General features: G+C 41.9%; 1 protein-coding gene across 2 annotated transcripts in view; it reads left to right on the top strand.

Annotated features, from left to right (window-relative positions):
* The first annotated feature begins 2,305 nt into the window (after positions 1-2,305).
* Positions 2,306-17,546, top strand: part of CPD (carboxypeptidase D) — a 72,061-nt gene continuing 56,820 nt past the window's right edge. For both annotated transcript variants that reach the window (XM_039476223.2, XM_039476222.2), the window contains exons 1-2: positions 2,306-3,109; positions 8,257-8,504. In XM_039476223.2, the coding sequence (XP_039332157.1) occupies positions 2,367-3,109; positions 8,257-8,504 (991 nt within the window). In that variant the 5' untranslated portion in view covers positions 2,306-2,366. The remainder of the gene's footprint in view (positions 3,110-8,256; positions 8,505-17,546) is intronic.

The raw sequence follows: 17,546 nt of genomic DNA, 5'->3' as shown, positions 1-17,546 counted from the left end.
AACCACAGGCAACAGTGTACCTGCTAAGGAAGGAGGCTGCAGACCTGAAAGAGGCCTCAAAGGCACCATGGAAGGCCTGAGGATTTCTGGGAGGGCACTGGCTCAAGTTACAGTTCCATATTATTTCACTTCCCTCATGCTTGTTTATTACATTTCAGCCCGCCTCACTAGAGGAGGCTGCAGGAGCAAAGGGGCTGGAAGAGGTTTCAAAGGAGAGTGAACCTGGTAGAAAAGGAAATATTTGATTAGAGGTTAACCTGTCCTCTGGGGCTTCTTTGACTTGGATTACTGGAAAAGTGCGGAGTGTAATAGTTGAGCCCTCCCGGGAGGCGGGAGGTGTCTCTGTACAGAGTTGTGGCTTTGTTTCTGATGAGTTGCAGCTGCTGCGCATAATGCAGACTAGATCAAACGGGGCATGGAGGAGAGAAGCCCTTCAAGGGACCAGAGTGATGGCACTTGCTCCCATGGCAGAATACTAAATTCAACATTTTCACCAAAACCTGTGCTTTCTCCTGGCCTGTACCTCAGTGAATATCTGCAAGTTGCTTAGGCTGTAATTGAAATCAGCCTACAATCCTCTCTCTCTCCAGATCCTGTTCACTTTCCTTGCCAAAGATTCTTTCAGATCCATTTCCTTCTTTCCACCTCCACTGGCACTGCCCTCATTCAGAGTCTCATCCTGTCTTTCTGGATTGCAGCTTCCTTCCAGGTCTCTCAGCCTCAAGTCTTAGGCCTCCCATTCAATTTCCCGTGTTACTGTCAGAGGGATTTTTCTAAAGTAGCTGAAAACCCATCTGTGGTTCTCCATGGCCTTCCAGATCAAATGTAGCTCCCTGGAGCCTGGCCTGTGAGGTTCTTCTGTCACTTCCGCACCTGTGAGCCCCTTCGCACCAGTAATCCTGACCCTGCATGTAATTCGCAGAACATAAGGCATTTGCTCTCAAACCCTGCAGACTTCTTTGTTTGCTTCCTCTCCTGCCTGGGATCCTTCCCTTCCTCCATGGTTTCTCTCCTCCTTTCCTCCTCCTCAAGTTCGGAGATTTCCCTTACCTGCACCCCTCTGTTGTGGCATTCATCACAAACTGCACTGAATCTCTTGACTGGGCAGAAGAATGAACTGTTTCCCAGCATCTAGCTTTTACATAAAAGTTGCTCAATAAATACTTGATGAATGAATGAACTCTGTTGGTCAAATTAGGGTTCAGTCCTAGTTCAGGGAAGGGCCCCTGAAACAGCTGGCTCCCAAAGAAGGAAATCCCACAGTTACTCCGATTATGTTGTTAGATGGGTAGAATTTCACACCCGATAAAGGGATAAAGTTCTGTGTTTCTTCAAGCTAGAGAAACTAAAGCCTACCAAGGCTGATTTAAAAGACTTCTTCTGTAGACTTGATGAAACGTTCTAATTGCCATCTTCGGCTGAACACTGAGGAGTTCAGGAATACCAAGCAAGTGTTTCCAGAAATGTCAAACCTGCTGTTTTAAAATATGTCATTCCAAGGCCATAGTTAAATAGACAACTTGCTCGGAGAGGTGTGAGAAGTGGGCCGGTGAGCTGTGAAATTAAATCTGCCTAATGAAGGCCGAGGCCGGCACACACACGGACCTATCTGCAGTAAAACAACGCGGGGTGACGCCTAAGAAACAGACCACATTAACACAAAGGGAGCCTACTGCGCAGCACATTTCCGCTAGACATAAAAGAGACACCTTCTTTCCAAGCAGCAACTCTAAAAAGGAACGCGCCGCCCGGCGAGGTGCGAGTCTTCCTCCCCGCGAGGCGTCCCGTGCAAGCGCGCGGACGGCGGGGCGGATGCGGAGAGAAGGCGCCCAGGAGACTGGGCTAAGGCTTTCACTGTCCGAACGTAGATTCTTTCGAACCTATGGATTTTTTTGAGCTCTTTGATTCTTTCGAACCTTTTGATTCTTTCCATTCTCGGTTCTAAGCGTTAAAGCGCAGCTGAGAAAGGCAGCAACAAAGGTGGGAAGGGAACTAGCAGGAGTTCGGAGGGAAAAATGGGTGATAATTTAGGGGAGAAGCCATAAAGAAGAGACTGAGCGAGAAGAGAAGCGGAGCACACGCAGAAGAGGAAACAAGGAGGCGGAGAAGAGAAGAAAAAGCTTGGCGAAGGAAGACGCTGACCAAACTCGCCCGGGACGGGAGGACGGCAGGCCGGCCCAGAGGGAATCGGCGGCTTTAAGGGAAGCCCCGCCCCCTGGTGGTGACACTCCAGCAGACCCGTCTGCGATTGGCTGCGGCCGGAGGGCGGGATAGGGTTGCTAGGCGCGGAGGGGATCCGGCGGGCCCCGGCCGCCCGGAGCGCGGAGCCGTGGGAGCGGAGCCGGGGTTAGCGGAGCTGCTGGAAGATGGCGAGCGGCCGGGACGCGCGGCCGCCCTTGCGCCTGGGGCGGCTCCCGTTGCTCCTGTGCCTGCTGCTGCTGAAGAACTCGGCGCGGGCGGCTCACATCAAGAAGGCGGAGGCGACGACAACGACGAACGCGGGCGCCGAGGCGGCCGAGGGCCAGTTCGACCGCTACTACCACGAAGAGGAGTTGGGCTCGGCGCTGAGGGAGGCGGCGGCCGCGGGCCCTCCCGGCCTGGCCCGCCTCTTCAGCATCGGCCGCTCGGTGGAGGGCCGGCCGCTGTGGGTGCTGCGCCTCACGGCCGGCCTGGGGTCGCTAATCCCTGAGGGCGACGCGGGGCCCGAGGCTGCCGGGCCCGACGCTGCGGGGCCGCTGGTGCCCGGCCGGCCGCAGGTGAAGCTGGTGGGCAACATGCACGGCGACGAGACCGTGTCGCGCCAGGTGCTGATCTACCTGGCCCGCGAGCTGGCGGCCGGCTACCGCCGCGGGGACCCACGCCTGGTCCGCCTGCTCAACACCACCGACGTGTACCTGCTGCCCAGCCTCAACCCGGATGGCTTCGAGCGCGCCCGCGAGGGCGACTGTGGCCTCGACGACGGCGGCCCGCCGGGGGCCAGCGGCCGCGACAACAGCCGGGGCCGCGACCTCAACCGCAGCTTTCCCGACCAGTTCAGCACCGGCGAGCCCCCCGCCCTGGACGAGGTGCCCGAGGTGCGCGCCCTGATCGAGTGGATCCGCAGGAACAAGTGAGTGCTGCCCGCCCCTCTCCCCGTCCGTGGGAGCGCCCGAGGGCCGGGGCTGGCGCCGGCACCCAGTAGGCGCCCAAACAATGCTGGCAGAAGGGGTGGCGGTGGCGAAGGTGAAGGGAGACACCCTGTAACGGGGACACAGCCAAGGCCGCCTAGCCTCCCGTCCCGCTCATCGTCAAAGAATTGCCTCCTAGAGGCTATTTGTTCAAGGGATGCTGGAGGGGACACTTCTTTCTGACATTATGGTCCCTATTCTTATAGCGCCATAGGACAGGAGCGAGAAGAGATCTTAAGGATAACCTAGGTCAGCTCACGGATTTTATAGATAAGCTGTCAATGCTGTTATCTCCTATTAAAAATGCCTAATGTTGTAGGCACTGTGCTAAGTCTTTCTGTGACTGCAGTATCTTGGCCACAACCTGATGTCATAGACACCCTCAGTTTTGCATATCGGGAAATTAAGGGTCAGGTTGGTTAACTGATTGACATAGGAGTGTGGCTGGGACTTAGAATCAGGCAATCTGATTCCCGGTAGTCCTCTTAGCCACGGAGGGAGACTGGAGCCCAAAAATGGCAGATGGTATTCCAGGATCTTCCTCTTGCCTGTTTGACAGAAACTGGTTTTTCTCCAATTTTTACCTCTGACTCAGCTTAAGGAGATATGGACTTAGCTGGAGAACTTGCACAGATCTGTGAGCCGCTTCATTTTAGATTCTGAAGGGTTTCCGATGCCATTTGTGCACCTTATTAGCCTGGGCAGAATGGCTAATTGTCACGCTTTTGATACACACTTTGTCACTAAGCATTGCGTGAGATTTGAAATCTTAAAAAGTAGAAGATGAGGACCTCAAGAAATTCGTGTAAGAGAATGTTGTAAATATTTCTATGTTTGTGTACCCAGTTAAACTTTACAGGAATTGTTCCCACTTGCAAGATGTGTGTGGGCTGCAGTAACATGGACCAGAATCTCTGTGGAAGAGGTAGAGCTTGAGCTGTCTCCAGAGATGGGTGGGATTTTCAGCAAAAAGGAGAGGAATAAAAGGGGAGGGAAGTCACTTCAGAAGGCATAGTGTCTGAAGTGAGCAGGCATTGCTTCCCCTTTTCAGGCATCGGCTTTGCCACTATTTCCTCATTTTTGTGTCTTCATAAGGCTTTTGAAGCAATAGCTAATCATTCCATCTTGATTAAAAGAAGATTTCTGAGGGACAGTTAAGATAAAGAAGTTTCTCTGCAGGACTTGGAATCATTTCTTCTACAAGATTTCAGTCATATATAGAAGATCTAGAAAATTCGTGGGTGTTAGGACAGTTCTTGAGTCTTTTCACCTTCTTTTACTTTACTCCTCTTGATAAAGTCCATTTGATAGACTTTCTGGAAGGATTTTGTTTTTTCTTTTAGATACAGTCATGTCATGACCTCTGAACATCTGCATAAGAAATAAGACTTTGACACACTTATTGACAGAAGCTGTGATGGCCAGGGCTTTTTGAGATGATGTATCAAATGCACTGTTTGCATTGCTTTAAATGTTTAAAATGCTCTGTCCTTGCACCTTCAAAATGCTTTGATCCTTTCAGGGATATAAATTATGTGCCTGGATTTTTCTTTTCAGTGTTAGTTCTGCTGTTACCAAATATGAAAATAAGCTTTCTCTTGGTGTAAGTCACCTTGAGGCTATACAGTCATTTTGGTCTGTGGCTGTGGACTACCCTAGTCATGGCTGTTCTTCAAACATGTAACTCTAATTAATAAAAAGGGAAAGTAGGTGACTATATATGGTGAAGAGTATATCTATTCTAACTCGGTCTTCAAGAATTCACTCAAAATGCATATTCTTTGCTGTTAACCAATAGCACTGACGTGAATAAAATTAAAAACATAAGCACACACAATTGGATATTGATGCCTAAATATAGCATCAGCTTTATGGATAGGATGTTTTTAAACAAACATTAGTCTTATGGGAAAACTACCTTTTTCGGTGTATTTTGTGAGACAAACCATTTGAGTAATTTCTTGATATCCTCTTATTCACCCAGCTATGTTCGAATTAGATTTTTGGTGTTATTTGAATATGTAAAATTTTAAGGCTTTATTTCCTGCTGCTTAGGAAAATTAAGTTTATTTTCCTTGTTTCACTTTATACTTCATCCAATGGATGTTGAGACAAATAAGAAAATATCAAAAAAATTAACTCCGTCATTCAAATAAAGATTTTGTAGTTGACCCCTATATTTTTGGCACACTATACTTCTTTAACTGAATATACCTGCTTAGATTTTCATAGGAGATTAGCATATAAATGATGTTTGGATGTGAGAAGCATTATCATAGTGTTGGGAGTACCTGCAGATTTTTTTTCAGGGGGCTTAAGTATACATATCTGAATCTTTGAATCTTTGAAATTTAATTTGTCAAATATCAAGTTCTCTTAATTTTTTTAAAGTTATCTATCTACAGGATTATCTGGATAGCGTAATAGAGTCAATTTAGAGATCAACTGTTTAACATTTATAAACTCGTTTGTAATATCTATGATATATTACCAGCTACTTTAAATCTTATATAAGGAATGATATATAATACTGAAGTCAAGTATGAGAAACAGTTGAGCAAATTGATTTGAATAGACACCATAAAATACCTTCAAATAAGATTGGAGTTGATTTGCAAAGTTGATTTGACAAAGACTTAAAGCACAATCTTACAGCCATTGTAGTAGGTGTTACTCTCTCTTGAAATCTTCATTGTAAGAATGACATTGGTACTTTCAAAACTGTGTAATTAGAATAAGGAAAATTTAAGTGAATTTTGTTACTCATGTAGATTACAAATATTTCATTGTTCAAAAGTATTTGGTTAGGCCATTTTGACAATATTTCTGAGAAGTGTTGCAAGAAATGTTGAACAAAATGAAAAACAGCATTTTGTAGAGAATCTTAGATTTTCAAGTTTTAATTAAAATATGTAATTAAAGTAGCATGCTTCGCTTATTTAGAATATTCAGTTATCCATTTTATTTTACTAGAATATGAATGCCCAGAGAGCATTTGTTTGTTTGTTTTGTTCACAGATGTTTCTATCCCTGGTACCTAGAACGTCATGTAGCGCATAGTTGATACTCAAGAAATATTTGTTGCCAAATGGATTACCTGAGCTGCCCCAGCCTTCTTATAACTTTCCCAAAGTCAGTGGGGGAAGAAATACTTAAATTATGTTAGAATTACAAACCAGAAAGTAAATTGTTAACACCTTAGCTATAGGGGAGAGGTGGGTAGGGTGGGTTAGAAAGTTAGAATATTTACTTAGTTCTTGTTTCTGTATCATTCTATTACCCAAGGACTGGCAGTGGAAGTGGGAAGTAGAATGACAGTTTGTAAGGCAGTGATTCCCTAAACAGGATGCTAGGTATCTCCAAAGAAATGAACATTTGTTGAACAGGGGTATAAAGCATGCCAGATTATGTTTCATGTGTGTTATCTTAATTAATTTTTCATAACAACCCTGGGAAACAGGTAGCATTAATCTCCATTTTACAAATGAGAGGAAAACAGAGGTTCAGTGAATTTAGAGGCAGTAATTTCTCCTGATTATATTAATGGCGAGCAACAGATCTGGGAGACGGAATGTTCTTACCCATATTTGTCTGTCTCCAAAGCCTGTGCCATTGCCACTACATCAAATGGCATTCTTCTCTGGTGTCTGGAAGGGTGCTAATTATATTAGTTTTTAGCTAGTTTCTTTTCATAGTCTATGCTGGTGTTTAAACACTGTCCTTACTGGCCAAGATCTACCTTCTGATGAACAGATTTTGTGTTACATGTAATTTTCATTATTTGATCTTCTCTGGAGTAGTACTACTGATCATGCTTAAAATAATCTTTAAAATTAGACATGATAGGTTTACTTTTCTTTCAAACATATAGAGAAATGTTATATATCATCAACCCCCTTTGGAATTTGTGTAGGTCAGTTAATTTCAACAACAGAAAGGCAGAAGCAAGAAAATCCAATTTAGAATGGAAAGAGAAAAGTATTTCATCTCTATGGATAGTAATGGTTTAAGCTGTTATATAAGGGAAAGATGCTTAAATAGGACTTAAGCATTTTTTTTGCCTTCAGCTTTTGCCATAAAAGGAATTCTTCAGTATTTCTAGATAGATAAATTTGACCAAATTGCAAATTGGTTCACTTAAAAGTAGAAGCATTGAAAAAAAATGTTTCTTTTATAGGAGAAGCCTTGTCTCCATGTTAATTTATTTTTTAATGGCCCAATCGGAAACACTGGGCCTTGAAAGAGAGCTGTTTCTACAGTTATGCAATGGAGGGCTAGTCTTTGATATGGTATATTGTTTTTCTCTGTAAGCAGCTCACTGTATCAGGTTGTTTACTTTGTTTATTTTTTCCTGAATCTCCTCAACTGTGGCTTCTCTCTTGAAAATGTGAATTTAGCATATTGCGAAACTGGAGTGAAAAACAAAATATCCTTTTTAAAATTAGACTCCCTGTCTTAAAAATTCTCTTTGGACAATACATGTAAAAAATATAAAAGTTATTAACCTAACATATATACAATGGATATTTATATATACCAGCCATGTTTTCTATGAAATTTACATATTATGAAATACAAGTTGTAGGCTGAACTATGTGAAATTGTCATTTTTCAGGTCAAAAAATGGGTGAGGGCCAGGCACAGTGGCTCATGCCTGTAATCCCAGCACTTTGGGAGGTCTGGAAACATGGTGAGACCCCATCACTACCAAAAAAATGGGGAATATTGGCACGCTCAGAGCTCATGTAGTTCAACCTAATACATGAATTTGGAATTCCCTAAATAAGACATTTCCTGAAATATTAATTTATACTCTTGTTATTCAGCTATTTTTTCAATGAGGGAAAACTCTTTAAAGTTACTTTGGGTTAACCTGAATCGTTAAAGCTGTTTGAAATCTTAAAATTGGTAATACTTTCTTTCCACTTTCTTTTGTTGTTGTTGTTAGTCTCCTTTTAACAGATAACAGCTGATAGAGTTGTCTTCTAGGTCAAGAGAGTTATAGGAGTTTATTTCTAAAAGATTTTGTGTAATGCATGGTGTTTTGTGTCCTTTTTTAGTGATATGTGATTTGGTTGTATTTTCAAAGGTTTGTACTTTCTGGAAATCTGCATGGTGGCTCAGTGGTAGCAAGCTATCCTTTTGATGATTCTCCAGAACATAAGGCCACTGGATTCTATAGCAAAACCTCAGATGATGAAGTCTTTAAATACTTGGCAAAAGCTTATGCTTCAAACCACCCCGTAATGAAAACTGGTGAGCCTCATTGTCCAGGAGATGAAGACGAGAGTTTCAAAGATGGAATCACAAACGGTGCACATTGGTATGATGTGGAAGGTATGCAAAGCATTGAATTTGCTACATTTTCCCCCTTGTTCGTTTAGTTTTCTTATGTGTTTTCTGAGCAGAAAAAAAGAAACTTTGTAGAAATCTAATTTTTAAAAAATATTATTTCTTTTTACTTTGAAAATTTCAAACTTACAGCAAAATTGAAGGACTGCATGAACATCTATCTGTCCTTCCTTTAAATTCACCACTGTTTATCTTACCGCAGATACCTTGCCTCTCCTTCTTTCACTTTTTTTCTCTCTCTACATGCACGTGCATGCAGACACACACATACGCGCAATCTTTTGCCAAACCATCCAAAAGTAGGTTTCAGATTTTACAACACTTTACCTATAAGTTCCTTAACATGTATTTCCCAAGTACAGGGACATTTTCCTGTTCAACTATACTATTACCATAACTGAGAAATCAACAATAATTCGGTACTGTCATACCACATGCTGTCCATAACTCAGTTTCCCCCATTATGTCCATAGTATCCTCGGTAGCCCCTTTTTCTCCAGATCTTGGATCTAATCAAGGTTCAAGCATTGCATTTGGCTCTTGTAAAGAGACCATGCTAATAGTACTATGGAAAATCCCATAATCTAGATTGTCACTTTCTTTTTTTTTTTTTTTTTAATTTTTTTTTTTTTTTTTTTGTCACTTTCTTCATGATAAGATTAAATCAGATTTCCCAGCAAGGCTATTATATAGATCATGTTGCACGTAATATCAGGAGACACATAATGTCCAGCTGCAAGTGGCCAAGTTGGATAGCTTGGTTAATATGATGACCACCGCCAACCAGGTCTCTCCATTTAAATTTTTTAAATTTTTTTTTTTTTTTAAGAGAAAGGATCTCACCCTTTTACCCAGGCAGCAGTGCAGTGGTACAATCATAGCTCACTGTAATCTCAAACTCCTAGGCTCAAGTGATAACTCCTGCCTTAACCTCCTGAGTAGCTAGATCCTCCTGAGGTGCGTGCCACCATGCTAGCTAATTTTTAAATTTTTTTCTAGAGATGGGGTTTTGCTGTGTTGCTGAGGCTGATCTCAACCTTTTGACCTCAAGTGATTTCCTGCCTCAGCCTCCCAAAGTGCTGGGATTATAGGCATGAGCCACTTCATCCAGCCCAGATCTCTCCATTTTACATAAAGGCACATTTTTCTTTTGTATTTTAATCTGTGACGTGATCATGGAATGCTGTTTTTGTTTTTTATTGTGGTAAAACATATATATATGTATGTGTGTGTGTGTGTGTGTGTGTGTATATACGTATATATATATATATATATATATATATATATAAAACATAGATTTGCCAGTTTAACTGTTTAAATATTTTTAAGTTTAGAGCTCTCTGGCACTAATTTTTACAATGTTGTGCAACTATCACCACTATTTCTAAAACTTGTTCATCATCCCAAACAGAAACTCTATAAGCATTAGGTAATAATTCCCACTCCCTTCTCTATCCCTTACCCCCAGCCATTGATAACCTCTAATCTATTTTCTCTCTGTAAATTTGCCCATTTTAGATATTTTATATAACTGGAGTCATGCAATATTCTTCCTTTTGCATCTGGCTTATTTTTCTTAATGTTCTTAAGGGTGATTCATTTTGTAGCAGGTATCAGAACTTCATTCCTCTTTATGGCTGAATAATATTCCTTGAATGTCTATGTTAATAATACATTTTGTTTATCCATCTATTGACGATCACTGGGTTGTTTCCACCTCAGCTACTGGGAATAATGCTATAATGAACGTTGGCGTTTAAGTTATCTGTATGACTCCTTAATTTCAATTCTTCTGGATATATAACCAAGAGTAGAATAGCTGGGTCAAATGATAATTCTATGTTTAGCTTTGATAGACTATTTTCCAGCATGGATATACCATTTACATTCCCATCAGCAATATGTAAGTATTCCAATTTCTGATGAAATGTTATTTTTTAAAGAATTTTTTTTTGAGATGGAGTTTCTCTCTTGTTGTCCAGGCTGGAGTACAGTGGCACGATCTCGGCTCACTGTTACCTCTGCCTCCTGGGTTCAAACAATTCTCCTGCCTCAGCCTCCCGAGTAGCTGGGATTACAGGTGCCTGCTACCACACCCAGCTAATTTTTTTGTATTTTTAGTAGAGATGGGTTTCATCATATTGGCCAGGCTAGTCTCAAACTCCTGACCTCAGGTGATCCACCCACCTCAGCCTCTCAGAGTGCTGGAATTACAAGTGTGAGCCACTGTACCTGGCAAAAATTGTTAATGCAAGCTTGAATTGTTTACCTTTTCTCTTTAAATATTATGAAAACAGCTATTACTCTTTTGAAACTTTAGGTATACTTTGAATAATAATGTTTTTGTTTTTATGCACAGATGTAGATGTGGAGGGAACTTAGAAGGAACAAGTCAACCAACGTAAATGTCATTAGTGTAAATTTTTTGTTTTCTCAGAGTTTGTCCATGGTGAAATGCCTTAGGTCTTCCTTACCTTTTTATTGGCAGTCTCATTATAAAGTGCCCTATGACATGTCTCTTAATGTGTATTTAAACCTTTGAATTACTCTTTTACTTTTTATATCAAGCCGTGTTTACCCAAAATGGTTCACTAAGTTTGAGAACCTAATACTTTTGTTATGGTATCTTTGGGGTGTTGTTTTTCTGGCTGGAAACCTCTGTGTCTGGTGGCGCCTTTGCCCAAGTTCTTGTCCTGCATCCAGGAAGAATGAGGTATGTAGACAAGTGGAGGGTAAACAAGACAACGAGGAGCTTTGTTGAGTGTTAGAACAGCTCAGAGGAGACCCTCAGTGGGTATCTCCCTCTCTATAGGCAGCTTGCCCCATCAAGTGCTCAGCTCTCAGCACAAAGGATGCCCTGGAATGGGTGGCTCCTCTCTACAGTTAGGTCATCCTGATGAGTGTTCAGCTTTTAGCAGAGAAGGTAGCTCCTCCTCTCTGCAGCTGGATGTCCTATCGTCTCTCCATCCTCTGCCTTGCTCTGGCTGAGCCCAGGGCTTTTATGGACCCCAGAGGGGAAGAAGTGTATGCCAGTTGGTTCATGGGTGGCCACATGCAGCCTAGAAAAAGGTACCAGAAATCCCCATTCCAGTCTGTGGGACTTGCAGCCTAGACTTCAGCCTTTATGCCCTCTCTGGCCTGAAGGTGGGGCCTTGCCAGGGACCTGCTCCCTTTTACCCAGAAGACGGTCTGCCTCTTCTGTCTTTCATGGTGCCCAGGCTACTTGTGCCAAATAGGCCATTGCTGAGTTGCCCTCAGTCCCTAACCTTGGTTACATCCCCCATGCTTGTCAGTGCCCAGTTTGCCCAAGCATGTGCTTCCCCAACCTGCTTTGACAGTGTGCTGGGTCAGCTCCAACCCCACTCTGAGACAGTAACAGAGGCAGGAATGGGGAAAGGCCAGGCAGCAGGAGCAGGCACCTCCAAGCTTGCAAGGGTAAGGGAGACCTGGAAGGTTGGGGGGTGCAGCTGCTGCCTTCTCCCGGCTCCTGCCAATTCTGTGAGCATACACCCCCAGCCGCATCCCCTGGCAGCCTGGGGTGGGCGCTCCTGATCCTCGCTGTGCCTGGGCCAGTATCTGGGGCAGGGCTGACATTGCCCCAAGCTCCTCCATTGCCCTGGGGCAAAGGGGTGGCCTGGAGCGGATTGCAGGCCCCGGGCCTGGCCATCAGAAGTGTCAGGCTGGGAGGTCACCCCATACAGGGTGGACACCGGGGACATGGCCCCAAGTGGCCCACGCAGAGCCTCTGCTCAAGGCCCAGGAACCCAGCACCCTCCTTGGGGTGGGCGCAGTGGCTGCGCTGCTGGCCAGGTCCCCAAAGCTGGAGCTGCTGCTGTCTCCCATCCCGCCCCTGAAGCACGGTCCCAGCTCCACATAGGGTCCCTGCCTGCCTGACTACATTACTCCCCTGCTGTGCTGCTCAGGGCCTGACCCCATTGCAGCAGCCTCCAGGGCAGCAGGCTGTGAGGGGTGATAGCAGAAGGGGGTGGCTGTCCACCTCCTTCCTGTGCCCTCCGGCCTGCTGCTTCTATCACTTTCTAGAGTTTTCTGATCCTCCTATAGTTTCTACCAGTGTTTCTTGTGTATAAGAAGCATTCAAAAAGAGGTTTGACATACTATTTAGAAGTCAAACCTTCTCCCTGTAACAATTAGAGGTGATTTGAAAATCATTTAAAACAATTTTATAGATAAGGGGCTTACTTTAATGTGTATTTTTTACATTATTTAGTATATTTAATAAAACCTAACTTTGTGAACTGGTGGTTTTATAATCTAGTCAAGTTGCTTCATTAATTTGAGATGATGTTACTTAAAATAATGGGTAAATAATTAAATTTGCCTTTTTGGAAAAAGTTGTAAAAGGTTAGAAAGTAATTTCTATTTCACAATTAATTGATGAAAGTAAATCTATCTCATACTACCTAAAAAATAAATATTCCGCCTCTACCAAAAGTAGGTATACTTTGGTATTAATGCCATAGATTATTTGGTAAGCTGATTATCATTAGATTTTCTTGATTATTCAAACATCTGAAGAAGCTAAATTATGCTACTATTATTTTTTTTATGAGCATCAACTTTTGTTTTAGCTGAATGGTCAGATATGTCCTATATTATTTATACAATAAATAGCTTATTTCTCTTCCTACCTCAGCAAATATTGAGCAGTTTCCCCTTCAAGAGAAGCTGTGATGGTTTTAGTTTCAACAGGGTGAATTCATTGTTTAATGAGTAAGATGTTGTGAAACCTTGTGACTTGGCATGTATTCAAAAAACCCGGATGTCCTGGAGTTGTTTTTTTTTTTTTGTTTGTTTGAGACATAGTCTTGCTCTGTTGCCCAGGCTGGAGTACAGTGGTGTGGTCTCAGTTCACTGCAACCTCCACCTCCTGAGTTCAAATGATTCTCATGCCTCAGCTTCCAAGTAGCTGGGATTGCAGCCACCGCACTGGCTGATTTTTTGTGTTTTTAGTAGAGACAGTGTTTTGCCATGGTGGCCAGACTGGTCTTGAATTCCTGGCCTCAAGTGATCCGTCTGCCTCAGCTTCCCAAAGTGCTGGGATTATAGGCATGAGCCACCTGCCCAGCTGAGTAATTTCACTGATGCTGTATGTGATATATTTAGGAATTCTAGCTTAAAGAAGCATAGACCTTTAGAGCTGAAAGTGAATGTATTGACTTAGTCCAACCCTTTTGTTTTAGAGAAAATCAAGGCCTGAGAGAGGAACTAACTTGTGCAGTATGATTTATTCATATGCAAATATTTACTGAGTTCCTGCCATGCCACATACACTGTATTAGGTAATGGGTATACAGTGAGAGCAAAACAGAAACAACTCCTGCTCTGAAGAATCAGACAGTATATTAGTAGTGTGCAATGTGGGGTGATTTGGCCACTAGTCCCTTTGCCTTCATCGCCAGGGCTGACCCAGCATATCTAGCTATGTGAGTAAGCCTTGCTTCTCTCAACATGTCTCTCAAACCTCCAAGATCCATTTAGGAAATGGCTATCCTAATAAGGCTGATGAATAGTCACATCCACTTCTAAAGCCTTGTTATTGTGAGTCCTGCTCTGGACTTGTTCATGGAGCAGGATGCTTTTTTTTTTTTTTTGAGATGGAGTTTCGCTCTTGTTGCCCAGGCTGGGGTGCAATGGCGCGATCTCAGCTCACTGCAACCTCCACCTCCTGGGTTCAAGTGATTCTAGTGCCTCAGCTTGCCAAGTAGCTGGAATTATAGGCATCCTCCACCATGCCCAGCTATTTTTGTATTTTTAGTAGAGACAGGGTTTTACCATGTTGGTCAGGCTGGTCTTGAACTCCTGACCTCAGGTGATCCACCTGCCTCAGCCTCCCAAAGTGCTGGGATTACAGGCATGAGCCACCTCACCCGGCTGCCCTTTTTATTTATTTATTTATTTATTTTTTAATCACAGTGTGCTGATTTGTATGTCATTTGCCTACCATTCTTTCTTCACAGTTTTGAAGACATTGTAAAAATCATATGATGTTTTAGTATGTTTATTCCAAAGCAGATTTAATAAAAACTGAACTGTAGTTTTAGGTAAACTTAAGCCATGTTGTGTGCCTGTATCCCAGATACTTGGGAGGCCAAGGAAGGAGGATCTTGAGTTCAAACCCAGCCTGGGCAAAATAATGAGACCCTGTCTCCAAGAAAACAAACAAAAAAGAATTGCCTTCTTTCAACATATACAATTTAAGGAAGGGCAGGCAATTTATAATTGAAATTATTTGATCAAAGATCATGGTTTTTTTGTAACTTTTACAAGTTTTCTTGGGCAGAACATTGTTATATTTCATTTTCTTGCAGATAGAAGAACAGTGGAGGGCAGTGCAGTAGAAGGCAGTGCAGTGTAGTGGCAGAAAGAGAGCTCTGGAATCCCATTGCCTTAGGTTGGAATCACAACGTAATCTGTGTGTGTGTGTGTGTGTGTGTGTGTGTGTGTGTGTGTGTGTGTTATGGGTGAAAGAGAGAGAAATAATCTGGGACAAGTTAATGAATTTCTCTAAACCTCAATTCTCACATATATAAAATTAAGATAAATACTATCCACTCAGAAGATTAGGAGCCTCAAGTGAGAATGTGTATAAAGCACCTTAGCCTAGCATTTGGTGCCATGACTGCTTACCTCTACTAGAGTTTAAACCTCTTGAAGGTAGGGACTTTGTTTTATTCCATTTTCTATTTCTAACACACAGTCTATGCCTGGTATATAAAAGATAAACAATAGTCTTTTTTGAATAAATGAAGTTTTGCCATCCAAAATTTAAATACATAGTGATTTAAAATCTTAGCTCTCTAGGTAACCTTATAAAAATTTCTAAAAATACTCATCCTAGTTTTGTTCCTACTCTGAGAAACTAAGCTTGTCTTACTGGTAGATTCTAGATCAGTATTATTTGAACCTTTTTTCTTACTTATAACCTATAATATAAAATACCTTTTAGTTGTTTATGTACATTTCATATATATATATGTGTGTACGTAAAAAATTCATGAAACAATACTTTTACTATACAGTAAAAGTATTACTGTGTTTAGGAATACTTATTATTCTGGTATTATTTCTTTTAGTTTGTTCTATATCATTCTTTTAAAAGTATGTCTGAACCCACTAATATATCTCACAACCCACTAATAGATGATGACCTGCAGTTTGTAAAAACATTATTATTGGTCACCCTGTGGTAGAATTCATTTATTTTCAAATTCTAAGTAGTTACAAAACACCTTACAAGTTGTGATAACTTATTATTTGGATTTTTCTTCCTGAATTGCTTTTTTTGTTTTTTTTGTTTTTTTTTTTTTTTTGAGACAGAGTCTTGTTCTGTCACCAGGCACCAGGCTGGAGTGCAGTGGCACGATCTCAGCTCACTGCAACCTCCGCCTCCTGGGTTCAAGCAATTCTCCAGCCTCAGCCTCCCAAGTAGCTGGGACTACAGGTGCACGCCAGCATGCCCAGCTAATTTTTGTGTTTTAGTAGAGACAGGGTTTCACCATGTGGGCCAGGATGGTCTCGATCTCTTGACCTCTTGATCCACCCACCTCAGCCTCCCAAAGTGCTGGGATTACAGGCGTGAGCCACCTTGCCCAGCTTCCTCCTGACTTGTTTATATGTTTCAGTTATTTCCAATGAGGACTGAGCCACAAATATTTATGTCAGATATTCTACTTTTAGATTGCCTTCGCTGAAATACAAATGAGTGTTGAGTTAGGAAATCGATCAGAAATATAGTTGTCAGGCCTGTGTATTGCTCATGTGAGTCTATTGAGTCTGTGATTAGTTAGGACAGCTGCCATAAAGCTTTATATTTGTCTTCTTAAGCCACTATAAACTTGAGGCTGAGCCCTTTCAAACTAGTAATTATGATTGTTTTCTTCTCTGGAAGAAGAAACTGTTCTGTGGATTTATCAAACTTTCTTCCCTCTCCTTTTATACAATGGACACGGTTATGAAATGTGGCCAGAAAGCATGTAATGTAATCAATTCAGTTTTTTTCTGTGAATATCACCTCCTTTTATCATGCAGACAACTATTCTTTCCCCAAAGTAGAGATCAGACTGAGCAGTAGCAATGTGTTTTAAATATTGAAGTATGTTTGGCTGGAGGTAGATTGCTGATGGAAAAGGAAGAGCATGAGGAAAATAATTACCCACGTGTTTTCAACAACACTGTTGAAAGGTTAGATTTGGTCCAGACATGGACCAGGAAGCTTATTTTCAAGGACTGTCTTCTGTGTCATTAAATAGGGTATCATGAATTAACCCATTTAACACCAGAAAATTGTAATCTAAAACAAAAAAAGAACCAAATGAACAGTGTAGAACTGTAAAAATACAATATCTAATATTAAGAAATAGACAAATCCATACATATAGTAGGAAGTTTAAAATAGGCCTCTTTCAGTAATTGTTAATAAAGACAAAAATGTGAATAAGAATACAGTGATTTAAATAATATAAATAAATCAATCTGACCTAATGAACAATGTACAGAATACTGTCCTTATATCTAATTTTCCTGCAGAGTCTGTTTACTAATTTGAGGTGTAGATGACTAAGAAACCAGCTGTCACACTTAGTGAAGATGCATCTATCTGGTTCTATTAGTGCTGTGCTACTTTGTTTTTAAGATTATATATTAAAAATCAAAGAACTAACATACACAGCTTAAAATAGGCCCAGGAGCAGTAGAGCACACCTGTAATTCCAACACTTAGGAAGGCTGAAGTAGGAGGATCGCTTGAGGCCAGCCTGGGCAATGTGGCAAGACCTCATCTCTTAAAAAAAATACAAAAATTAGCGGGGTATGGTGGAACATGCCTGTAGTCCCAGCTACTTGGGAGGCTGAGGCAGGTGGATAGTTTGAACCCAGGAATGTGAGGCTGCAGTAAGCTGTGATTATGCCACTGCACTCCAGCTTTTTTCTTTTTGACAGGGTGAGACCTCATGTCTGGAAAAAAAAAAAACAAAGCTTATAACAAAGGTTCATAGATCAAGTCTAATA

Source organism: Saimiri boliviensis, chromosome 17 (genome assembly GCF_048565385.1).
Source record: "Saimiri boliviensis isolate mSaiBol1 chromosome 17, mSaiBol1.pri, whole genome shotgun sequence".
Classification (NCBI taxonomy): domain Eukaryota; kingdom Metazoa; phylum Chordata; class Mammalia; order Primates; family Cebidae; genus Saimiri; species Saimiri boliviensis.
Note: the sequence above shows the minus strand (reverse complement) of the source record. Positions and strands in the feature narration are given on the sequence as shown.